At 38.2% G+C, this 20,292-nt stretch overlaps 1 protein-coding gene across 4 annotated transcripts in view; it reads right to left on the bottom strand.

Moving 5' to 3' along the window:
• Positions 1 to 7,262: 7,262 nt before the first annotated feature.
• The window catches only part of LOC114046317 (four and a half LIM domains protein 2), a 68,938-nt gene continuing 55,908 nt past the window's right edge, over positions 7,263 to 20,292 (bottom strand). For all 4 annotated transcript variants that reach the window (XM_027866615.1, XM_027866614.1, XM_027866613.1 and 1 more), the window contains 3 exons: positions 16,837 to 17,006; positions 13,587 to 13,773; positions 7,263 to 8,069 (listed from right to left, as the gene is read on the bottom strand). In XM_027866615.1, the coding sequence (XP_027722416.1) occupies positions 7,918 to 8,069; positions 13,587 to 13,773; positions 16,837 to 17,006 (509 nt within the window). In that variant the 3' untranslated portion in view covers positions 7,263 to 7,917. The remainder of the gene's footprint in view (positions 8,070 to 13,586; positions 13,774 to 16,836; positions 17,007 to 20,292) is intronic.

The raw sequence follows: 20,292 nt of genomic DNA, 5'->3' as shown, positions 1-20,292 counted from the left end.
TGAGTTCAAATCCAGCCTCAGGTACTTACCAGCTGGGTGACCCTGGGCCTGTTTACTGTTTTACTTAGCCCTGTTTGCCTCAGTTCCTTATTTGTAAAATGAGCTGGAGAAGGAAATAGCAAACCACTCCAGTATCTTTGCCAAGAAAATCCCAAATGGGGTTACAGAGTTGCACACAACTCAAATGACCAAACAACAAAATATTTCCAACTCCCCTTCTTGCACTCTGAGATCCAGCCAAACTGTCTTTCTCTTCTGTACCCAACACCCTATCTCCTGTCTTTGTATCTTTGCAACTGCCTATTTATTCCTGGCCATCCCCTGTTTCTGGAATGCACTGTCTTTAACTCCACCTCATAGAGTACCTCTTAATCTTTAACATACAGCACAAGCCCCAACTTCTACATGGAGCCTTTCCTGATTCTCCCAACTGTTAGTGCTGTCCCTCTTAAGTTACCTTGTATTAATATACTTTCTATATGCTATGTAAATATATATGCACATACACATGAGATCCCATGGAATACATGGAAATCATATATGTAATATAAATTATGTATTTGCATATAATACATTAATGATGTAAATATATATGTGTGTATATATATACATATATTTGTCTCCCCTATTAGATTGTAAGCTTATTATTTTTAGGAATTGTTTTATTCTTTGTAATTATATTCTTAGTACATAGCACTGTGCCTGGCATATAGTATGTGCTTGTTGTTTGGTTGTGTCTGACTCTTTGCCACCCCATTTGTGATTTTCTTGGCAAGGATACTAGAGTGGTTTGCCATTTCCTTCTCCAGCTCATTTTACAGATGAAGAAACTGAGGCAAACAGGGTTAAGTGACTTGCCCAGGGCCATACAGTTAGTGTCTGAGTCTGGATTTGAACTCAGGTCTTCCTGAATCCAGACCCAGTGCAGCATTCCAGTGCTTGGTAAATATTAATTGATTGGTCTGTTCCAGGAATGGCTTGTGGGAAATTAGGCATAAATTAGCATTTATTAAGCACTATGCTGAAGTGCTGAGGATACAAATACAAGCAACCAAGACAGTCTCTACCATTAAGGAGCTTATATTCTAATAAGGAAAGATGGCTCATAGATAGGAGCTAAAAAGCTAGGAGGTGGAGGTAGGGCATGACTGGAATAGTGGTCCATGTAGAAAGTCATCAGTTAGGAGAGTGGGGCCTCAGGATAAAGCAGAGGAGGAGAAGGAAGACAAGGAAACTGTAGGAAAAGAATGGAGAAAAACTACTAGTCCAATTTGCCTAGAAGGTAGTGTATGTGAATACTCTTATTTGTGTCATGGAATCATAACTAGATCTGGGAGAAAAGTTAGAGCCCCTCCAGTCCACTCATTTTACAGGTAAACAAACAGGTTCAGAAAGCTTATAAACTTGGGAATTATAAACTTGGGAAACTAAAGAGAATGATGCAAGTGGTGTGTTATGATGGAAAGAGATTTGGGAGTCAAGTGAAATATGGCCAAAAAGGAAGTTAGGAGCCTGATTGTGAAGAGTCTTAAGTGCCTTACCAAAGAATTTGTGGGGTTTTTCCTAATGACCACTGGAAGTGCCACTGAAGGTTTTTTGAGTAGAAGCATGACATGCTTAGGAAGACCATAGCATTATAGATGGTCTAGGTGGTCCTGTAGTCAGGAAGACCTGAGTAGAAATCCAGCCTCAGACACACTAGCTGTGTGACCCTGGGCCAGTCACTTAACCTCTATTTGCCTTAATCCACTGGAGAAGAAAATGGCAAACTACCTTTGATGGAGGGAGTCACAAAGAGCCAGACATAGCTGAATGATTGAACAAGACCAGTGGTATCAAACTGAAATAAAACTGGGGCCGCCAAACTGTACCTAAGAGTCCTTGAGGGTCACATATTAACTTAGAAAATGACATATTAACATTACATGCTATTTCATATATATTTGTTGTTGTTAAATGTTTATTGATTACATTTTAATTTGGTTGGAATGAACTAGGGAGTATTGTGGTCTGTATGTGGCCTGAGGGCAGCATGTTAAACACCTCTGACCATTCCCCTATATTTTGTACATTGGGAAACTGAGGTCTTTGATTGCTTGCACAAAGTCACCCAGATAAAAAGCATCAGGTGTGATTTTAACCCAAGTCTTCTGACTCTAGGGTCAGGGCTCTTTTCACTGTATCACATCAAGCTTGTGCATTAGGCAGCTTATCTGGGCAGCCATGTGCAGGATGGATTGGAAAGGGGAAGGGAATGTAACTAGGGAGTCAATTAAAAGACTTTTATAATATTTTTTCTAGACTTATCCCCCTTCCCCACCTTAGATTATAAAAGCTCATTGCAGTTTGGGACTTGGTAATTTTTTGGGGGTGGCAAGGCAACTGGGGCTAAGTGACTTGCCCAGGGTCACACAGCTAGTAAGTGTCAAGTCTCTGGTCTGAGACCGAATTTGAACTCGGGTCCTCCTCACTCCAAGGCCGGTGCTCTATCCACTGCGCCACCTAGCTGCCCCCAGACTTGTTAATTTTTTTTAATCTATGTATCTCCAGTGCCTAGCACAGTGCTTTGTAAATGGTACACACTTCATACATTCAAAAAAATTAGATGCTACATGATTGAACATGTATAACTATATCAAATTGCTTACTGTCTCAGGGAGCACGGTATGTGGGGGAGGGAGAGAGAAAATTTGGAACTCAAAATTTCCAAAAAAAATGAATGTTAAAAATTGTCTTTACACATAACTGGGGGAAAATAAAATGTTGTTAAAAATTAAATGCTTTAGGGTTGCCCTATAGGTGAGATGATCTGTCTAGAGCTTAAAAATAGGTTTTTTGGTAAAGTCACCTGCTACTCTAAGAAGTACAGGATAGCAAAATCTAAATGTAGTTTCCTGTTTTCCAGATGTTTGTGTCTTTTTAAGTTCAAAAGAAATTACAAAACTGAGAAACTTAACAGGATGATGTTGTAGCCCAGGGCCACATAGATGGTAGGAAACCTGGGATTTGAATCCAGGTCTAACCCCAAATCTCTTTCCATCATAAATCACCACTTGCATCATTCTGTTTAGTTTCCCAAGTTTATAATTCCCAAGTTTATAAGCTTTCTGAACCTGTTTGTTTACCTGTAAAATGAGTGGACTGGAGGGGCTCTAACTTTTCTCTCAGATCTAGTTATGATTCCATGACATAAGAAATGGCAGAATGAGAGATTATAACCTTAGTTCAGGGAATATAATGAAAACTGCCTTGTTCTGGGCATTGGATAAAGTTCTAAGTGGTGGTCACTTTTAAAATATGTAGCAACAGATGTTATACAATCTTAGAATTTTAGAACTAGAAAGGAACTTAATGGTTTAGTTCATTCGCCTTCTTTAACATTGGAGAAAACTGAATCCCAGGGATATTAAGCAAGTTGCCTGAGATCATGTGACCAGTTAGTGATAACACTGGTAGCAGAACTTGAGTCCTCTGACTCAGTCAACAAGTATTTATTAAATGCTTACTATAAACCAGGCACTAGGCCAGCTTTGGGGATAGAGAGAAAGGGGAAAATGGTCCCTGTCCTCAAGGAGGTTACATACAAAATGTAATAACTAGGGACAAACAACATGTTTGAAAATATATAAGGGGGGAAGGCACTAGTAGCTAGAGAGACCCAGAAAGGCCTTCTGTAAAAGATAGGATTTGAGTTGAGCTTGGAAAGAATCCAGGGAAATGAAAAAGTGGAGGTGAGAGGGCAGAGCATTCCAGGCATAGGGTGGGTGTGGAGGGGGGGCAGCTAGGGCAAAGCTACAGAGATGGTAGGCAGAGTATCCTGTTTGAAAAACAAGAAGGAAGTCAGTATAGCTGCAACACAGAATACATGAAGGGGAGTAAGGTGTAAGGAGACCAGAAAGGTCTATGTTTTGAAGAGCTTTAAAAGCCAGAGGAATTTCTGTTTGATTCTGTAGGTAAGAGACCCACTCATACCTATACCTTAGAAAGATGACCTTAGGAGCTGAGTGGAAGATAGGCTGGGAGTAGAAAGAGTCTTGAGGCAGGGAAATCAATTAGAAGGCTACTGAAGGTTGAAGGATGTGAAAAGGAAGTTTTTGGAAGTAGAAATCCAATCTATCAATAGCCATATGCCAAAAAAAAAAAAATCTAAATCACTAATAATTAGAGAAATGCAAATGAAAACAACTCCAAGATACCACTTCACATCCATCAGCTTGGCAAAGTTAAAAAAAAAAGGAAATAACAATATTAGAAGGACTTGAGAAACAAGTACATTATTTCATTGTCGGTGGAATTGTGAACTGGTCCTGCCTTTCTGGAAAACAATTTGGGACTATGCCCCAAAAGCTAATAAACTTTGCATATCCTTTGATCCAGCAACAACTACTAGGTCTACATTCCAAAGAGATCAAAGAAAGAGGAAAAGGACTTATTTGTACAAAAATATTTATAGCAGCTCTTTTCATGGTGGCAAAGAATTGGAAACTGAAGGGATGCCCATCAATTGAGGAATGACTCAGTAAGTTATGGTATATGTTTATGATGGGATTTTCTGTGGTGTAAGAAATGATGAAGGGGGTGCTTTTAGAAATGCCTGGGAATACTTGTATAAACATACATGCAAAATGATGTGAGCAAAATCAGAAAATAATTTATACAATAACAATACTATAAGACAGCTTTCAAAGACTTAGGAACTCTGATCAATACAGAGGAACCAATTATATAGTTGCAGAGGACTCAAGATGAAATATGCTATCTACTTTCAGACAGGTGACAGACTTAAAGTACAGACTGAAACATTTTTTTTCGGACATAGCTAATGCCAAAACATATATATATATATATATATACACACACATATAGTAATGGGTGCTTTCTCAATTGGTGAGGGATGGGGAAATGGAAGGAAGAGAATTTGTAACTGAAAATAAAACTGAATTTTTTAAAGGGGCTATTGCAATACTCTAGGTAAGACATAATGAGGGCTTGAACCTGGATGATGGCTGTGTAAGTGGAAAGAAGGGTTCAGATGTGAGAGATGTTGTGAAGGTAGAAATGCCATTTGGGTATGTGAAGTGAGTGAATCGTAGTTGACAATGACCCCTTATTTGTGAGCCTGGGTGCCTGGGGAAATGGTACTGCTCTCAACAGTAATAGTGATATTCGAGTACCCTTTCCAGGATATTTTGTTTCCTTCTAATTGGCTCTCTTAAGATAAGTGTTGTAATATCATAATAACTACTAATTGAGCACTTGGTGTCAGCAGTTTGAGCTTATGTGTGAGCTTGTGGTTTTCCTATTAAATTTTTAAGCAATTTAAAATTTTAGCCTTTGTGACACAAAGGTATGTTTTTTAGAAAAAATCATAGCCAACATAATAGCACACTAACACTTAGCAATGAATAGCACCTCAATGCTAGGTGTATTGTCTTTTACCATGAAATAATATTCAAGCAAAGAGTAAACCTGTGATGGTGATCTCTTTATCATTAGCTCCAGTTAACTGCAGATTTGAACTTGTTGCTTACCTTAGACATCATGCGATCATAGCATGTCATTCATATTTCTTCTCTCCCTCTCTCCTCTTTTACTTGTTTCACATGAAGAGGTAGTTGTCCTTGCCAAGGCTAACCCTTGTACATGCACCCTGATTCCATTTATTCTTGTTTTCTCCAGCAGATTGCCCTCTCCATCATTGCGAATCTTTCACTAATAATCTTCAATCTCTGCCTGGCTACTGCTTACATAAACACCCATGTTACTCCCATCCTTTAGAAACCCTCCCTTGACCCATCCATCCCTGATAGCTATCTTCTGTATCTCTCCTTTTTGTAGTTAAAATCCTTAAGAAAGCTATCTACAATGCAAATCTGGCCTCAGACACATAACACTTACTAGCTGTGTGACTCTGGGCAAGTCACTTAACCCCAATTGCCTCACCAAAAAAAAAAAAAAAAAGCTATCTACAAATGGTGCTTTTTGTCCTCTCACTCTCTTCTAAACTCTCTGCACTCTAGCTTCTGACCTGTCTCTCCAAAGTTTCTGGTGATCGCTAAATCGCCAAATCTATGGCCTTTTCTCAGCCTTCATCCTTCTTGACCTCTATGTAGCCTTTAATACTGTCAGTTACTCTCTATTCCTTAATACTCTCTTCTTTCTCAAATTTTGAGACACTGTTGTCTCCTAGCTCTCTTCCTACCTCTCTGGCTCTTCAGTCACTGGTTGCTCAGTCCTCAATCATCTAAGTGATGCCTACTAACCTTGGGTACCCCAAGGCTTTGTCCTGAGCCCACTTCTCTTCTCTCCCAACACTAGTTCATTTTGTGAGATTGGCTCCAAGAGTTCAATGACCATCTTTATTCAGATGATTCTCAGATTTATTTACTCAGTCCTAAACTCCTTTTCTGATCTCTAGTTTCATATCTTCAATTATCTTCTGGGCATCTTGAACTAGATGTCCTAAAGACATCTTAAACTCGGCTATCCAAAAATGAACTCATCATTTCTTCTTGTAAATCCTCCCCTCTTCTGAACTTCTCTATTACTGTTGAAGGTTAACACCATGCCCCCAATTACCCAAGCTACCAACCCAGGTATAATTATCACTTTCATTCACCTCACATATCTAATCTGTTGCCTGTCACATCTCCTCTCCTATATGCCTTATTCTTCTCCTCTCTGACATTGCCATCACCCTGGTATGGATCCTCATCCCTCATACTTGGACTATTATAATAGTGTCCTGGACAGTGTCACTACCTGAAGTCTTTCCCAATTCCAGCCCATCTTCTACTCAGCTCCCTGTACCCTATTAATTCCAGGATCCTCTTTTTGGTTTTTAAAGCCCTTCACACCCTGACCCCTTCCTACCTTTCTAGTCTTCTTACACCTTTCTATCTTCCACCTAGTCTTATGATTCAGTGACACTGGTATCCTTGCTGTTCCTCACACTCCATCTCTCTACCCAATGTATTTTCCCTGGATTTCCACCTTCTATAAGTTTTTCCCACTTAATGCTGGTCCCTCCAATTTAATTTGTATATATATTTTATATACATAGTTATTTGCCTGTTGTTGCCCATCCCATTAGAATGTGAATTCTTTGAGGGCAAGGATTGTTTTTTTCCTTCCTTTGTGGCCCCAGCACTGAGCTCAGTGCCTGGCACCATAGTTAAGCACTTAATAAATGCCTGTTGACAAAGCCACAAATTTCAAGCAAAAATATTTTGAGGGAGAAACAGACAATTAAAAGGGAAATGTGACGTTGTTGGCTGACATAATTTTTATTATTTTGAAAAAGATAAGGCGTGATGCAATTTCAGTTAACACTGACACAGTCAATTACCTAATCATGCAACACAGCAGGTGCTTGTTACATAACATTTCTGCCTTCAGTGATTAATTATCATTTCACACTGTGTGTGGCACAAAGTTTTGTTCTGACATATACACATTCTAAACCACAAGAATTTACTCTACACCTTGTATCACATGTGGTTACACAGTCAACGAACACCATCCTCAGCCAGGACATTCCCTCGTGTTTTGGAAAGATTTTCAAATCCTACGTTGACCGTATTTTCTCTTTGCATCAATCATTCAATCAAAGAAAGAAAATTAGCTCATATTGATCGGTTATCTATTCACTCTTGGACCTGCCTCAGTTACACAAATTCAGAACCACTTCCCTTGCTATAGCTAGAAGAAAAAGTATTTGCTATTTCCTCTGGACACGTCCAACCCAGGAGAAAAAAAGTTTTATAGATGTGAGGCCCACTGCAAAACCCACAAAGAAAGTCTGCGTGTGGCTCATTAAAGCTAGTATACAACATAGGCATATTTCAGGAAAAAAAAATATATATATATATGTATGCATGTATTTGGCAAGCACAGCTTTCCCCTTGTTTTTGAGCTTCAAATATCTTTTCCACACTCTGGGCAAAGGATATCATCCCTCTCGGTGAGGAAGCCACGTCCAACTAAGGACAGAGAACACTTCTTGCAGTTGAAGCAGTCATTGTGCCACTGGCGTTCTTCAAAAGAGATATACTTTGTTCCTCCAAGTCCTGGTGAAAGGAAAATTTGCATCAGATACAGCACTAAAGGCATATCGACCTAGGGCTTCTTGGGCTGAGAAGAAGAGTGAAGTAGGAGGAATATGAATCATCTATTGCTAAGGCTTACAAGAAGCCTATGGAAACTGGGGCTAATTTTTGCTCAAAGGAAATGAAGTCCCTCTGAGCTTGACTGCTTGGTCTTTCCTATTTGTCTACACAAAGATCTTTAAGGAAACTGACTGACTGTGACTAAATATCACTCCATTAGAAAAAAAAATAGTAGACTTGGAAAAGGGTATTAAGAAGTACATTAAATTCAGTAATTTAGTCAACAAATATTTATTAAGTACTTGCTGTGTGCTAAGCATCAGGAATATAAATATAAGTAGAAAGAAAGAATGTCCCTGCCCTCAAAGGGCTTACATTTCTAACACAGAAAAGGAAGCTGAAAAGGAGAAAGGTACTCCACAAGGATACCTTTAGTTCTGAAATTCAGTATGTCATCTGGAAATAAAATGCAGTCTGCTATAATTTTCAAATGGGCATGCCTTCTGTAATTATTAAAACAAATTCTAGGGAAATTTTGTACGTAGATTTAAATTATAGAGAGGAGTTCCTTATAAGAAAAATCCTTATGGCTGTAGTTTAAAGCAAAATGTCCCTATAATATTTACATTAAAGGAAAAAAAAAAACCACTGTTGAGTAATGTCTATTCCTAGAATCCCTAGTGCTGAGTAACTCAGACAGTTAGGTGGCACAGTGGATAGAGCACTGAACCTGCAGTGAGGAGGACTCAAGTTCAAATCCTGCCTCAGACACCAAGTAGCTGCATGACCCTGAGCAAGTTAGTTAACTGCTCTTTGCTTCAGTTTCCCTATTGGTTGTTCGTCTTTCTGTTCTTGAAAAGGACTGACTGACATCATGAGGGCAATGCCTTAACTGGCAAGTGAACTGGATTTAAGTGAGGCAGAGCTATGCAAAGTCATCAGCCTTACTCTCTCTACCAGGGTCATGTGAGTCTAGTGGCAAGATGTGAGTCAAGCCAACTGGCAATGGCCCTTCCCTATTTGTAAAATGGGAACAATACTAACACTTACCTTCAAGAGTTGTTACGTGGATCAAATGAGATAATGTATGTAATTTGCTTTGCATACCTTAAAATGGGATTACACACATACATACACACACACACACACAAACACAGAGTTGTGGTTGTTGTTCAGTTGTTTCAGTCATATCCAACTATTTGTGACCCCATTTGTAGTTTTCTTGGCAAAGATATTGGAGTGGTTTGCCATTTCCTCCTCCAGCTCATTTTACAGATGAGGAAACTGACACAAATAGGGTTAAGTGACTTGCCCAGGGTCACATAGCTAGTAAATGTCTAAGGCCAAATTTGAATTAAAAAAGATGAGTCTTACTGATTCTAGACCCAGTACTCTATCCACTGTGCCACCCAGCTGGTATGTATATCTGTATGTATGTATGTATGTATTGTATGGGCTAGCTATTATTACTATCAACTGCTTAAGCTGAATTTTGACCATTGATTACCTCCAGTCTACTACAGATAAAGCATATTAATCCAAATCCTACAACTCTTTCTTAATGGATTTTAAGCAACTGATATAATTTTTTTGTATTACCTTCATTTCCACATGAATTGATGTAAAGCAGAGTCAAGAAAACAATACAGACAATGATTACAACAATATAAATGGAAAGAAAAATTACACACACAAAAATCAGAAGTAAATGTTGCAAAATTATGAAGAATAAACATGTCTCAAAAGAAGAAATATGAAAGGATTATCTCAAGTCTCCTTTTTGAGGAGATGGGGCATCCACAGGGATCCCACATTGCACATGTTTTTAGACTTTTTCAGAGTATCGATCAGTTGTACTGATTTTTTCCTTTCCTTTTTCTTTTTCCTTTTTTTTAATCTTTAAAAATACTACTTGTAATATGAGATGGCTCATATTAGGATACTAGGAAAATGATTATGTAAAAAAGATTTCAATAAAAATTAATTTAAAAAATTAAGTAAAACATCACCTTCATTTCCACATATATATCTTCCACCTTCACAGATGGCATCTCTCAAGAGGAACTAGATTGATTTGTAATGAACAACCAACAAAGACCCAATGACTGGAATACTGTATTTTAAGGCAATGGGTGACCATATATTCTAAACCAAGAATATATGGTCAAAGAATATTATTTTTGCATATCTTATTAAATGTACCCTTCTTTCCTTGAAATTGGGGCTATCCTGGAAAATCAAGGACACATGAACACCACAGCTATAAAGTGCCTTAAAATTACTTAACTCACTACAGGTAGGAATGACTTTGAAGTCATTTAGACCATGCCTTGAGTTATGTAAAACCTAAAGCAAGAGTTCACTTCAATGAAAAAAGCATTAAATATCTACATAGACTCTGAGGCGCAGTGACTAGTTCAATAAATGCTTGTGAATGAAAGAGATACAAAGTTAAATAATATGCAGTTCTTCCTGCCCTCATGGAACTGAGAATAAGACACACACATATACATATAATATACAATATCCTACAATAAATACTCTAAATAGGTGCAAAACAAAGTACTTTGTGAGATTGGTTTCTCATTGGTAATCTTTCCAGTAAGAGACCAGCCTTTCCTCCCACCGTGGAATAATAAAGAGGAAGGGGGCAAATGAGTCTCACTTATTCCTTGTTCAATTCCCTCATTTTATATTTAATGAAACTGAGACCCCAGGGAGTTAAAAGTGAATTCCCAGAGGTCATCATATAGGCAGAAAGTGATAGAAATGCACTTTTCAATACTCTACCAAACTGTGAAATTATGGAGAAGCCCTTTTATCCCTGTTGCTATTTTACTAACTATGTTCCATAGGTTGGAGTCAGTTGGCTAAGCCTGAGAAGAAAGAATATATCTTCTATCCCAATTTAAAAAAAAAAAACAAAAACCTAGTATAAGAAGCACCACTATTTGTCTTGCTTAGCCCAATAGAAAGAATACAGCAAAGGAGGCAAGAGGGATGGAAGGAGTCTATAGTCACATTAAGCATCTTCTTTCACAAAGTGTGATAATTCTAATCTTTAAAAAGAAATCATGTTTTTAAAACTGCATTTTTCTCAATCAGGATAAGAGTCCTGATGTTTGCCAGAAATTCACCTTACCAGACCCGTGTGCACTGGTGTGAAAATCCAGAAAAGGTGTCTTTTAACTATGTTTTCAAAAGTTCTTCTCATGGGCCTCAAGATTCTACTTTTCTTTTTCAGAAAATTAGTTTCCCTCTTTTCATGGAATTTCTATCCTATCAGTTTCTGTCTAGAGAAGACTTTGTAATCATAAAGCATGTTGCAAACTGTCAAGTGCTGGATTATTATTACTATTATTATTATTGTTATTATTCCTACAATAGAAACGTCTATGAGGTTGTAGTGAATTCAATATTTTATTGCCCAATACCATGAAACTGTTGTATGATTAAGAAAGAAATCTAAAAAAGAAACATTGGAAGGTGAATTTCAAATCAAAATAAATTCCATCATTCCTTTTTCTTTATTTTTTAATTCTAAAAGGTCTCCTTACCTCTCTGGGCCTCAGTTTCCTTATCTGCCAAAGGACTAGATGACCTCCAAGGTCCCTTTCAGCTCTAATATTTTATAATTCTAGGATAATGCTAAGATATGCAAAGTCACTCTTTGCATTGTAACACAGGAAAATCAACCAATAAACATTTATTAAATCCCTAATATGTGTCAAGCACTGTGCTAAGCACTGGGGATATTAAAAAAAAAAAGGCAAAAGACAGTCCCTACCCTCACGGAACTTACAGTCTTAGAAAGACTTTAAAACTAATAACCTACACTTGTAATGTGTTAAAATCTGTCAAGCTCTTTACAGACATTCTTTTAAACTTTACAACAGGCCAGTGAGGTAGGTACTATGGGTGTTATTATCTCTTTTACAGATTAGGAAACTAAGACTCAGAGAAATTAAGTGTTTGGCCCACGGTCACACAGCCACTAAGTTTCAGAGATGGGATTGTAGACCTGTATTTTTCTAACTAGGCCAGCTGGTGGCGCAATGGATAAAATGCTGGGCCTGAAGTCAGGAAGACATCTTCCTGAGTTCAAATCTGGCCTCAGACACTTACCAGCTGTGTGACCTTGGGCAAGTCACTTAACCCTATTTGCCTCAGTTCCTCATCTGAAAATGAGCTGGAGAAGGGAATGGCAAACCACTCCAGTATCTCTGCCAAGAAAACCCCAAATGTGGTCACAGAGAGTTGGACACAACTGAACAACAATAACCCTTTTCCTAACTTTGACTACCAACTATGCCTCATTGCTCATCTGATCCTTTGATGTGTATATTACAGTCCAATTCAGGTGTGGGGAATCTACAGCCTCGAGGCCACATGTGGCCCTCAAATGTGGCCCTTTGACTGAATTCAAACTTCACAGAGAATTTGTGTTGTAAAGGATTTGTACTGTAAAATTTGGACTCAATCAAAAGGCCCCACCCAAGGACCTGGAAGGTGGCCTTGAGGCTGCACGTTCCCCACTCCTCGTCTAGTCAACCAATCAAATATTTTTTGAGCCACTAGTGAACCCTGACTAGAGGTGTGAAATTAAAAAACAAAACTAGAAACAAAACTTCATTATGTTTATCCTCAATGAGCTATGGATTTCTTTTTTCTTTTGTGGCCTGGACCTGTGATCTGAACCTCAATGAGAAATTTCCACTATTCAGACAGGTACCTACTCTGCAACTCAGAGAGTTTCATGGGGCACTGAGACATGAAAGGATTTGCATGGGGTCACACAGCCAATGTATATCAAAGGGGAAACCTGAACCCAGATCTTTCAGACTCCAAGGCCTGCTCTATATCCACTACGCCAGGCCTTATAATAAAAAAAGTCAATTTGACCTTGAACAGGAGTCCCAACAGGGCAAAGCTGCCAAGTCTGAATCACCTGCTTTCTTTTATCGCATGTGCTTGTCATGTGTTAATAAACAGCAGTGCAGGAAATAATCCAACTTGAAGCAGAAATAGTAAACTCCATGTCAAAAGACCTGATAGATGAGAAGTGACCAGACAAGCTAAAGTTGAATAGCAATCTGTGGAAAGAGATAGGTCAAGGAGACTAAAGAGGTTTTCTCAGAATATTAGCCTACAGCAGGGGTTTTTAACCTGGGGTAGATTTTAAACAGTCCATGAACCTGGATGGGGAAAATAATTACATCTTTATTTTCACCTCTTTCTAGCTAAAACCTTTTCTTCAATTATGAATACAGGGTACAAACCATGGTAGTATTGGGCTGCCCTTGACTGCCCAAGGGATCCATACACCCCTGGCCTATGGTGAGTAAAGTTCAGGCAGTTAACAAAATCAGATTCATTTTTATAAAATGCTATACTTTCAAACTTTAAGCTGACACATGCAAAAATGGATTCTCTTTGAATTTGTAGGCATTTCCTGCTTAATTCAAAGCAAACACCTACCACTGATGGGGTTGGTGCACCCAGCACACTTCTTGGCATATAAATTACAGAAGCAGTTGAGGCAGTAGGCATCCTCATCCCGAGAAGTGAAACGTTGTCCGGACAGCTGCTTCTTGCACGCAGTGCAGACAAAGCACTCTTTATGCCAAGGTTGTTCCCTGTAAGTGACTCCTCCAGTAGTAATGGCCTAATAAGAAAAACAAAGGTTTTTATAGGGTCAACTTCTTAATGACAATCGCCTGTGTGTTCACGGAGCAATGAACTTTCTCACCTGCCAATATTTGGTCCTTTTCAGAATTCTTCTAAAGCAAAATAGGTAAGTTTTTGGAAATTTCCCTACAGACCTCACTCTTTCTTCTTATAGCGTTATCACACAATTTTATTCAATACCTTTTGCCTCTGGTTTCTTCAGCTCTAAAATGGCGATTGAAATATTTGTCCCTAGGGAGAGATGTTGCAGCAATCTGTAGTTTGGGGGCATAATCAAGCTATGTACTTTCATTGGGGTCCTATGATAGGTGATAGGGATACAAATTCAAAAATTAAACAATCTATGCCTGGAAAGGGCTGACCATAACATAATGGATACACTACATTCCAGGACTTAGGGTAGAAATACTGGATACTCCAGAACATTTTAACTTATGGAACTTCTAGAGCAGGACAGAGAAAGAAGAGGGCCAGCCCAAGATCAGCCCTCATTAGAAAAAGAAAGTCATGAATGTGATGGAAACCTTGTAAATAGCTTTTTAAAAGAGCCTGTTAACTCTACTGTTTAAATATTGTGGTGGGTTTTTCAATTAGAGGAGGGGTGCTGGTCCCCTTATAAGGTTCAGTCATTTTTCAGTCTTGTCCAACTCTTTGTGACCCTATTTAGGATTTTCTTGGCAAAGATACTGGAGTGGTTTGCCATTTCCTTCTCCAGTCCCTTTTACAGATGAGGAACTGAGGCCAATAGTTAACTGACTTGCCCAGAGTCACATACCTAGTAACTGTCTGAGACCAGATTTGAACTCAAGAAGATGAGTCTCCTGAGATGAGTCTCCTGACTCCAGGCCTGGTACTCTATCCATCGTGCCAACTAGCTGCCCTTTATAAGGTAGCTTCTGATATAAACTGATTTTTAAAATTCAAAGTTCTGTATTAGAGGCAAATTTCTAGTAGCAGAGGGAAGAGGTATTTATTTCAATTTCCCTGCTGGGACAAAAGCTAGAAGTAACAATGAATTTTGCCCAGGTCTTACCAAGATAAAACCAACCAAGAGCTCCAAACAAAAGGAGATTGTTGTTTAAGGATGGAAAGAAAATTAAGCAAAAGTATAAGAAGCAGAAAGAAGGCAGGGATTAAGGAAGAGATGAAATTAAAAGCAGTGTAAGTAGAGAAAAGGGAAAAAATGTCTGAGAAAGCAGCTTCAAAAGTGAATTATTGAAAATTATTGAATTGAATTATTGAAAATTAGCACACAGATTCTATACTTCCAAAAGGGGCAGTAAAGTCTCTCATTGAAAGCACTTTGGCTAAGGTTGACTGACAGAAAGGAAAAGCATGGGGTGGGACTTAGCCAAAAGTTAATAGTGATAAACTGAGAGATTAATGTGCAGTTTCCCCAAACAATAGGCCTTCCTGAAAAAGGGAAGAAAAAACCCTTAAATGGTGAAACAGAAGGAATTTTAGTGATAAAGATAAAGGCAGGCATCAGTAATGGTTTCAAATAAATTCTGCAATTGACCTAGATGAAGTTAATAGTGCCCAGAACATATTTGTTAATTATAAGACCAAGAAATCTGGGGACACAATCTATGAGGGTGTTTGCTTTCTTAAAAGAAACTTTATCTGTCTATCTGTTTATCTATCCATCCATCTATCTATCTGCAAAAAATTAAATCAGGTTCTGAGAAGGGTGCTGAATATACCCTGGACCTGGACTAAGAAGGCTCGAGTTCAAATAACAGAAATTTAGATTTGGAAGACCCTTAGAGATCAGCTAGTATAAGCCTCTCATTTTTCTTTTCATGGATGAGAAAACCAAAGTCATAAGGGTTAATCAGCTTGCCTAAGATCACACAGGGAGGGAATAAGTGGCAGAACCAGGATTGAACCTAGGTTTTTAGACTCCAAATTCAGTGTTCTTTCCATTGGCTCTGCTGCTATGTGACTGGGTCTCAGTTTTTTCCTCTCAAAAGTAAGCAACCCAGACTAGATAACAGCTGACAGGTACCCCATTTTCTAGGTGGTGCAGTAGATAGAATGCTGGGCCTGGAGTCAGGAAGACTCATCTTCCTGAGTTCAAATCTGGCCTCAAACACTTACTAGCTGTGTGATCTCGGGCAGGTCACTTGACCCTGTTTGCCTCAGTTTCCTCTTCTGCAAAATAATCTGGATAAGGAAATGGCAAACCACTCCAAGAAAACCCCAAATAGGGTCACAAAAGTTGGACATGACTGAAACGACTGAAAAACAACAAACCTCATTTTCCAGATAAGGAAACTTAAGGTAAAATGACTTTCCAATGATCATATAACTTTAAGCGCCAGCAGTGGAACTCAAACCCAAGTCTCTTGATTTAAAGGCTAGCATTGTTTGTACTGTATCATGACAATACTACTACTACTACTACTACTACGACTACTGCTACTAACACCACCACCGCTACTACCACCACCTAGAATTTATTTAGTGTGCTAAGGTTTGCAAAACACTTTACATTATGTACATTATTACATTATGTTTCTTAAGACCCCTTCCAGCTCTAAAAATCTATGAAATTTGAGCCAGAGATGGATCTAAACAATATCAAAAGGGAGTGGAATTGAAACTGGAGGTAGATAGTAAATAGTGTATGCTCTCCTCAAGAAGGCAAACAATAGCATGAGCACCCTTTCTTTATACTGTGGAAGAGCAGCGTATGAAAAAAACACATAGCAGCACAGCAAAGAAGACTAATGAGAAAAATAAAGTTCAAAAATTAATATTTACCTATGTGAAAAAATATTTGGAAGTTTTCTAGAAGGAGGCACAGATAAAAGATTTCTAACTTCATGATATACCAGAGAGCTCAAGAAGTTTAAATGAGGGTGAATCTAATGAAGCAGTGTATATATATATATATATATATATGTGTGTGTGTGTGTATATGTGTGTGTGTGTGTGTGTGTGTGTGTGTATACGGAGTTAAAGGCCAAAATCACACAGGGGAAGTCCAGAAGCAAAGTGACAAAATTGTGAAATGTCATTGAGAGAGTAAAAGTACCTTCTTGCATTGAACACACTGCATAGCAAATTGCTTCTCATAGCAGGGCACACAGAAATTCTGATCATCCTTAGGAATGAAGCTCTTAGTTCCAATTGGTTGCTGGCAGCGATGACAGATGAAGCAGGTCTCATGCCAGCTATTGCCCCTGTACTCCATCTTGCGGGTACCTGCCGCCGAGGACAAGAACCAAGGACAAAATTATTATTTTTTTTCACAATGCACAGGTTGGAACACTGAGAAGCATTTCTTGTGAGAGGTATCTGGATACACAGACACACCATTTGGTAGGTGGAAATTTAGATTTGTGTCAATTCTAGATCTGTGGTTTTAATAAAAGACCCACATTCTCATTTTCTCTTAGTTATATCAGCTTGGAATACTGAGGTCTTTACAGTGGAAGATTCACTGATGCAGGGACCACATATTCAACATTACTTATGTGCCCTGTTGGCACAACTTGAGCTGCCAGTCAATGTATCCCTGCTACTTTCTAGGGAGGGCAGTTTTCTATGAGTGTATCTGAAGAAAGAGAAGATGGTTATATTAATAAACTAGCCTCATAGGTTCCAAACACAGGCCGCAGACCACATTGCTGCCCGCAACACTTTGGAGTGTAACCCAAACGTATTAAAATGTAATTGGAAAATATTTAATAAAATGAAAACACAAAAGAATGTAATGTATTAACATTACATGGTGGATTTCTAAGTTTAAGTCAATATGTCACTGCAGGGATCCTTATGAACATTTTAGTGGCCTGTTTTCCATTTGAATTTGATATCACCACTCTACAAAATTAGTTATTTAATCCAAGTTGTGATATCTGTTCATAGTTTTGATTTCTATGTGTCAGATACTCCAAAACAAGAAGCTCTTAGTAACTGGTATCTTTTGTAATCTTATGTATTTTATTTTATGCATTTAAAAACATTGTGCTGAGAAGGGGTCTAGAGGTTTCAGCAGACTGCCAAGGGAGTCCATTGCACAAAAATAATTAAAAAACCTCTACTTTAAAAGAAAAAGGCATGAAGCAGGGGGCTTGCAGAGCTAAGGGGCTACGGTATGGAATACTGGATAGGATTCCAGACACAGCTGACATGTTGATTAGTTTTCCTGAACTGTTTTGTTTTTTCACCTCTTTCTTTTTTAAACTTTGTTATAAGAGATGGTTCATTGAATAGGGAAATAGGAAGGCATAAATTTGTAGATAAATGTGATTTTTGAAAAAGGACATTAATAAAATATGACTTAAAAATATACAAGAGAAAGAATACATGATCTGGGTTCTAATCTTGACTCTGTCACTTAATACCTGTGTAACTTTAGGCAAATCACTTAGCTTCTCTCAAATTCTGTTTTTAGTAGAATTCTGTCAAATTCTGTTTTTACCCAAGCTCCTTAAAGCCAGGGACTGTTTCATTTTTGTTTTTCTACCCCAAGCACTTAGCACAGTGCCTTGCACATAGTAGATGCTTAATATAGGCATATTTTCTTGAATTGAAATTTATCTATGAAATGAGTGGGTGACCTCTAAGTTTCTTCCAGTTGTAAATATATGATATGATATATGCATAATACAATCATGCAACATATGTCATTAGTCCTGTATAAATGTTATATATAAAATATCACATGCATATCACATACAATGTGTGAAAATAACACACATATCATTTCTCAACACACCCTTACCATTTTCTTTTTGAAAATCAAATACTCCCTAGTAATATGAATATATCAGCAATATACCAAGCAATATGATAAAACAGCATTCTTGAAGGGTTCTAGAATAACTGCCTTATACTGACACCTGTGCAGAGGAAGCTCTAATACGTTTGTAATCTATTCACTCCCTCTGGTAGCATAAAGAGTGAGAAGTTGCTATTTTCAGAAAAAGAGAGCTGGGACAAGTAAGCAGTTAACATGACAGGAAGCAACTCCAGAAAATTCTATGAGGAATTATTTCTAAAACTTCTCGTTAAGCCTGGTTAGAAGTCCTGAATGTTTCTTGTGAGAGGTATCTGGAAACATGGACACACAATTTGGTAGGTTAAAATTTAGATTTGTGTAAATTCCAGATGTGTGGTTTTAATAAAAGTCCCACATTCTCATTTTCTCGTAATTATATCAGAGAGGCAATATGGTACAGTGGATAGAGAGTTAACTTCAGAGCCAGGAGAACTTAGGTTCCAAATCTACCTCTGATACATACTGTCTATGTGACCCTGGACAAATCTCTCAGTGCCTTACCCATTCTCTATGACTATAAATTGCAGAGAAAACTGTACCACTTGTAAAAACTTAACCCATGAATGATTAAGATCAATCAATCAACAAACATTTATTAAATACCTACTGTGTGCTAGGAAATGAAGATATAAAGACAAAAAAAACCCCAGTCTTTCCTCTCAAGGAGCTTATATGCTATTTGGGGGGGGGGAGGCATTATATTTATACATAGTAGGGGTTTCACCTCAGGGAGCATGCATGGGTAGGGGACTTAAAGGGGTCATTTCATGGAATGTGTATTAGAGCTCCTTTGGCAACTTCCAGATGACCATCAGCAAGAGAATGAGCCCAATCAATGCCTGGTTTGGTTTGCTAGAAGACATGGAATTGGAGGGAATTGTTTTTGGACAGTGCAATGCTGAGATACGAAATACACTGAAGTCTCAAATTCCCAGGAGAGGGTAACTGTAGTTATATATTAGTGCTGATTGTTTACCTTTCTGCCAGTGCCTATGTGTGGGTTTTGTGTGTGTTAAGAATTTTTTTTTTACCGTAGAGAAAATAAATAGCTGTCCTATGCTTGCTCTACATAGTACATTGAGTAACTTTCTACTTCTCCTTTTGGGGAGACCCTAGACATGAGCCAAATGTAAATTGTAAGTGATCCTCTCCTGGGTAGAGGTATAAAGACCTAAGAGAATTCAAGAAAGAGTCATATTCAACTTTTATAGACTAGTCTCCCCCAGGACCGAACCTGGTTTGCTGGTTTGCTTTATATATATATACTATATACTTTATATATACTATATATACATCTATAACATGTATATATATATAATATATACAAAGTTTGTTATTGTTCAGTCATATTCCAACTCTCTGTAATCCCACTTGGGGTTTTCTTGGCAAAGATATTGGAGTGGTTTGCCATTTCCTTCTCCAGCTCATTTTTACAGAGAGGAAACTGAGGCAAACAGGGTTAAGTGACTTGCCCAGGATCACATAGCTAATAAGTGTCTGAGGCCAGATTTGAACTCAGCAAGATGAGTCTTCCTGACTCCAGACCCAGCACTCTGTGCACTATGGCGCCATCTAGCTGCCCCAAATACAAGGTAGCTAAAGGCAAAGTAGTTAAGGAGGAAGGGCTTTAGCAGTTAGGTGGAACCAGGAAAGGCTTTATGTTTAGAAGATGATGGTTTATCAGTTTTTGAATAGAAATGATCC

Source organism: Vombatus ursinus, unplaced genomic scaffold (genome assembly GCF_900497805.2).
Source record: "Vombatus ursinus unplaced genomic scaffold, bare-nosed wombat genome assembly UNPS02014781.1, whole genome shotgun sequence".
Classification (NCBI taxonomy): Eukaryota; Metazoa; Chordata; class Mammalia; order Diprotodontia; family Vombatidae; genus Vombatus; species Vombatus ursinus.
The sequence above is the reverse complement of the archived record's forward strand: the minus strand, read 5'-3'. Positions and strand labels throughout refer to the sequence as shown.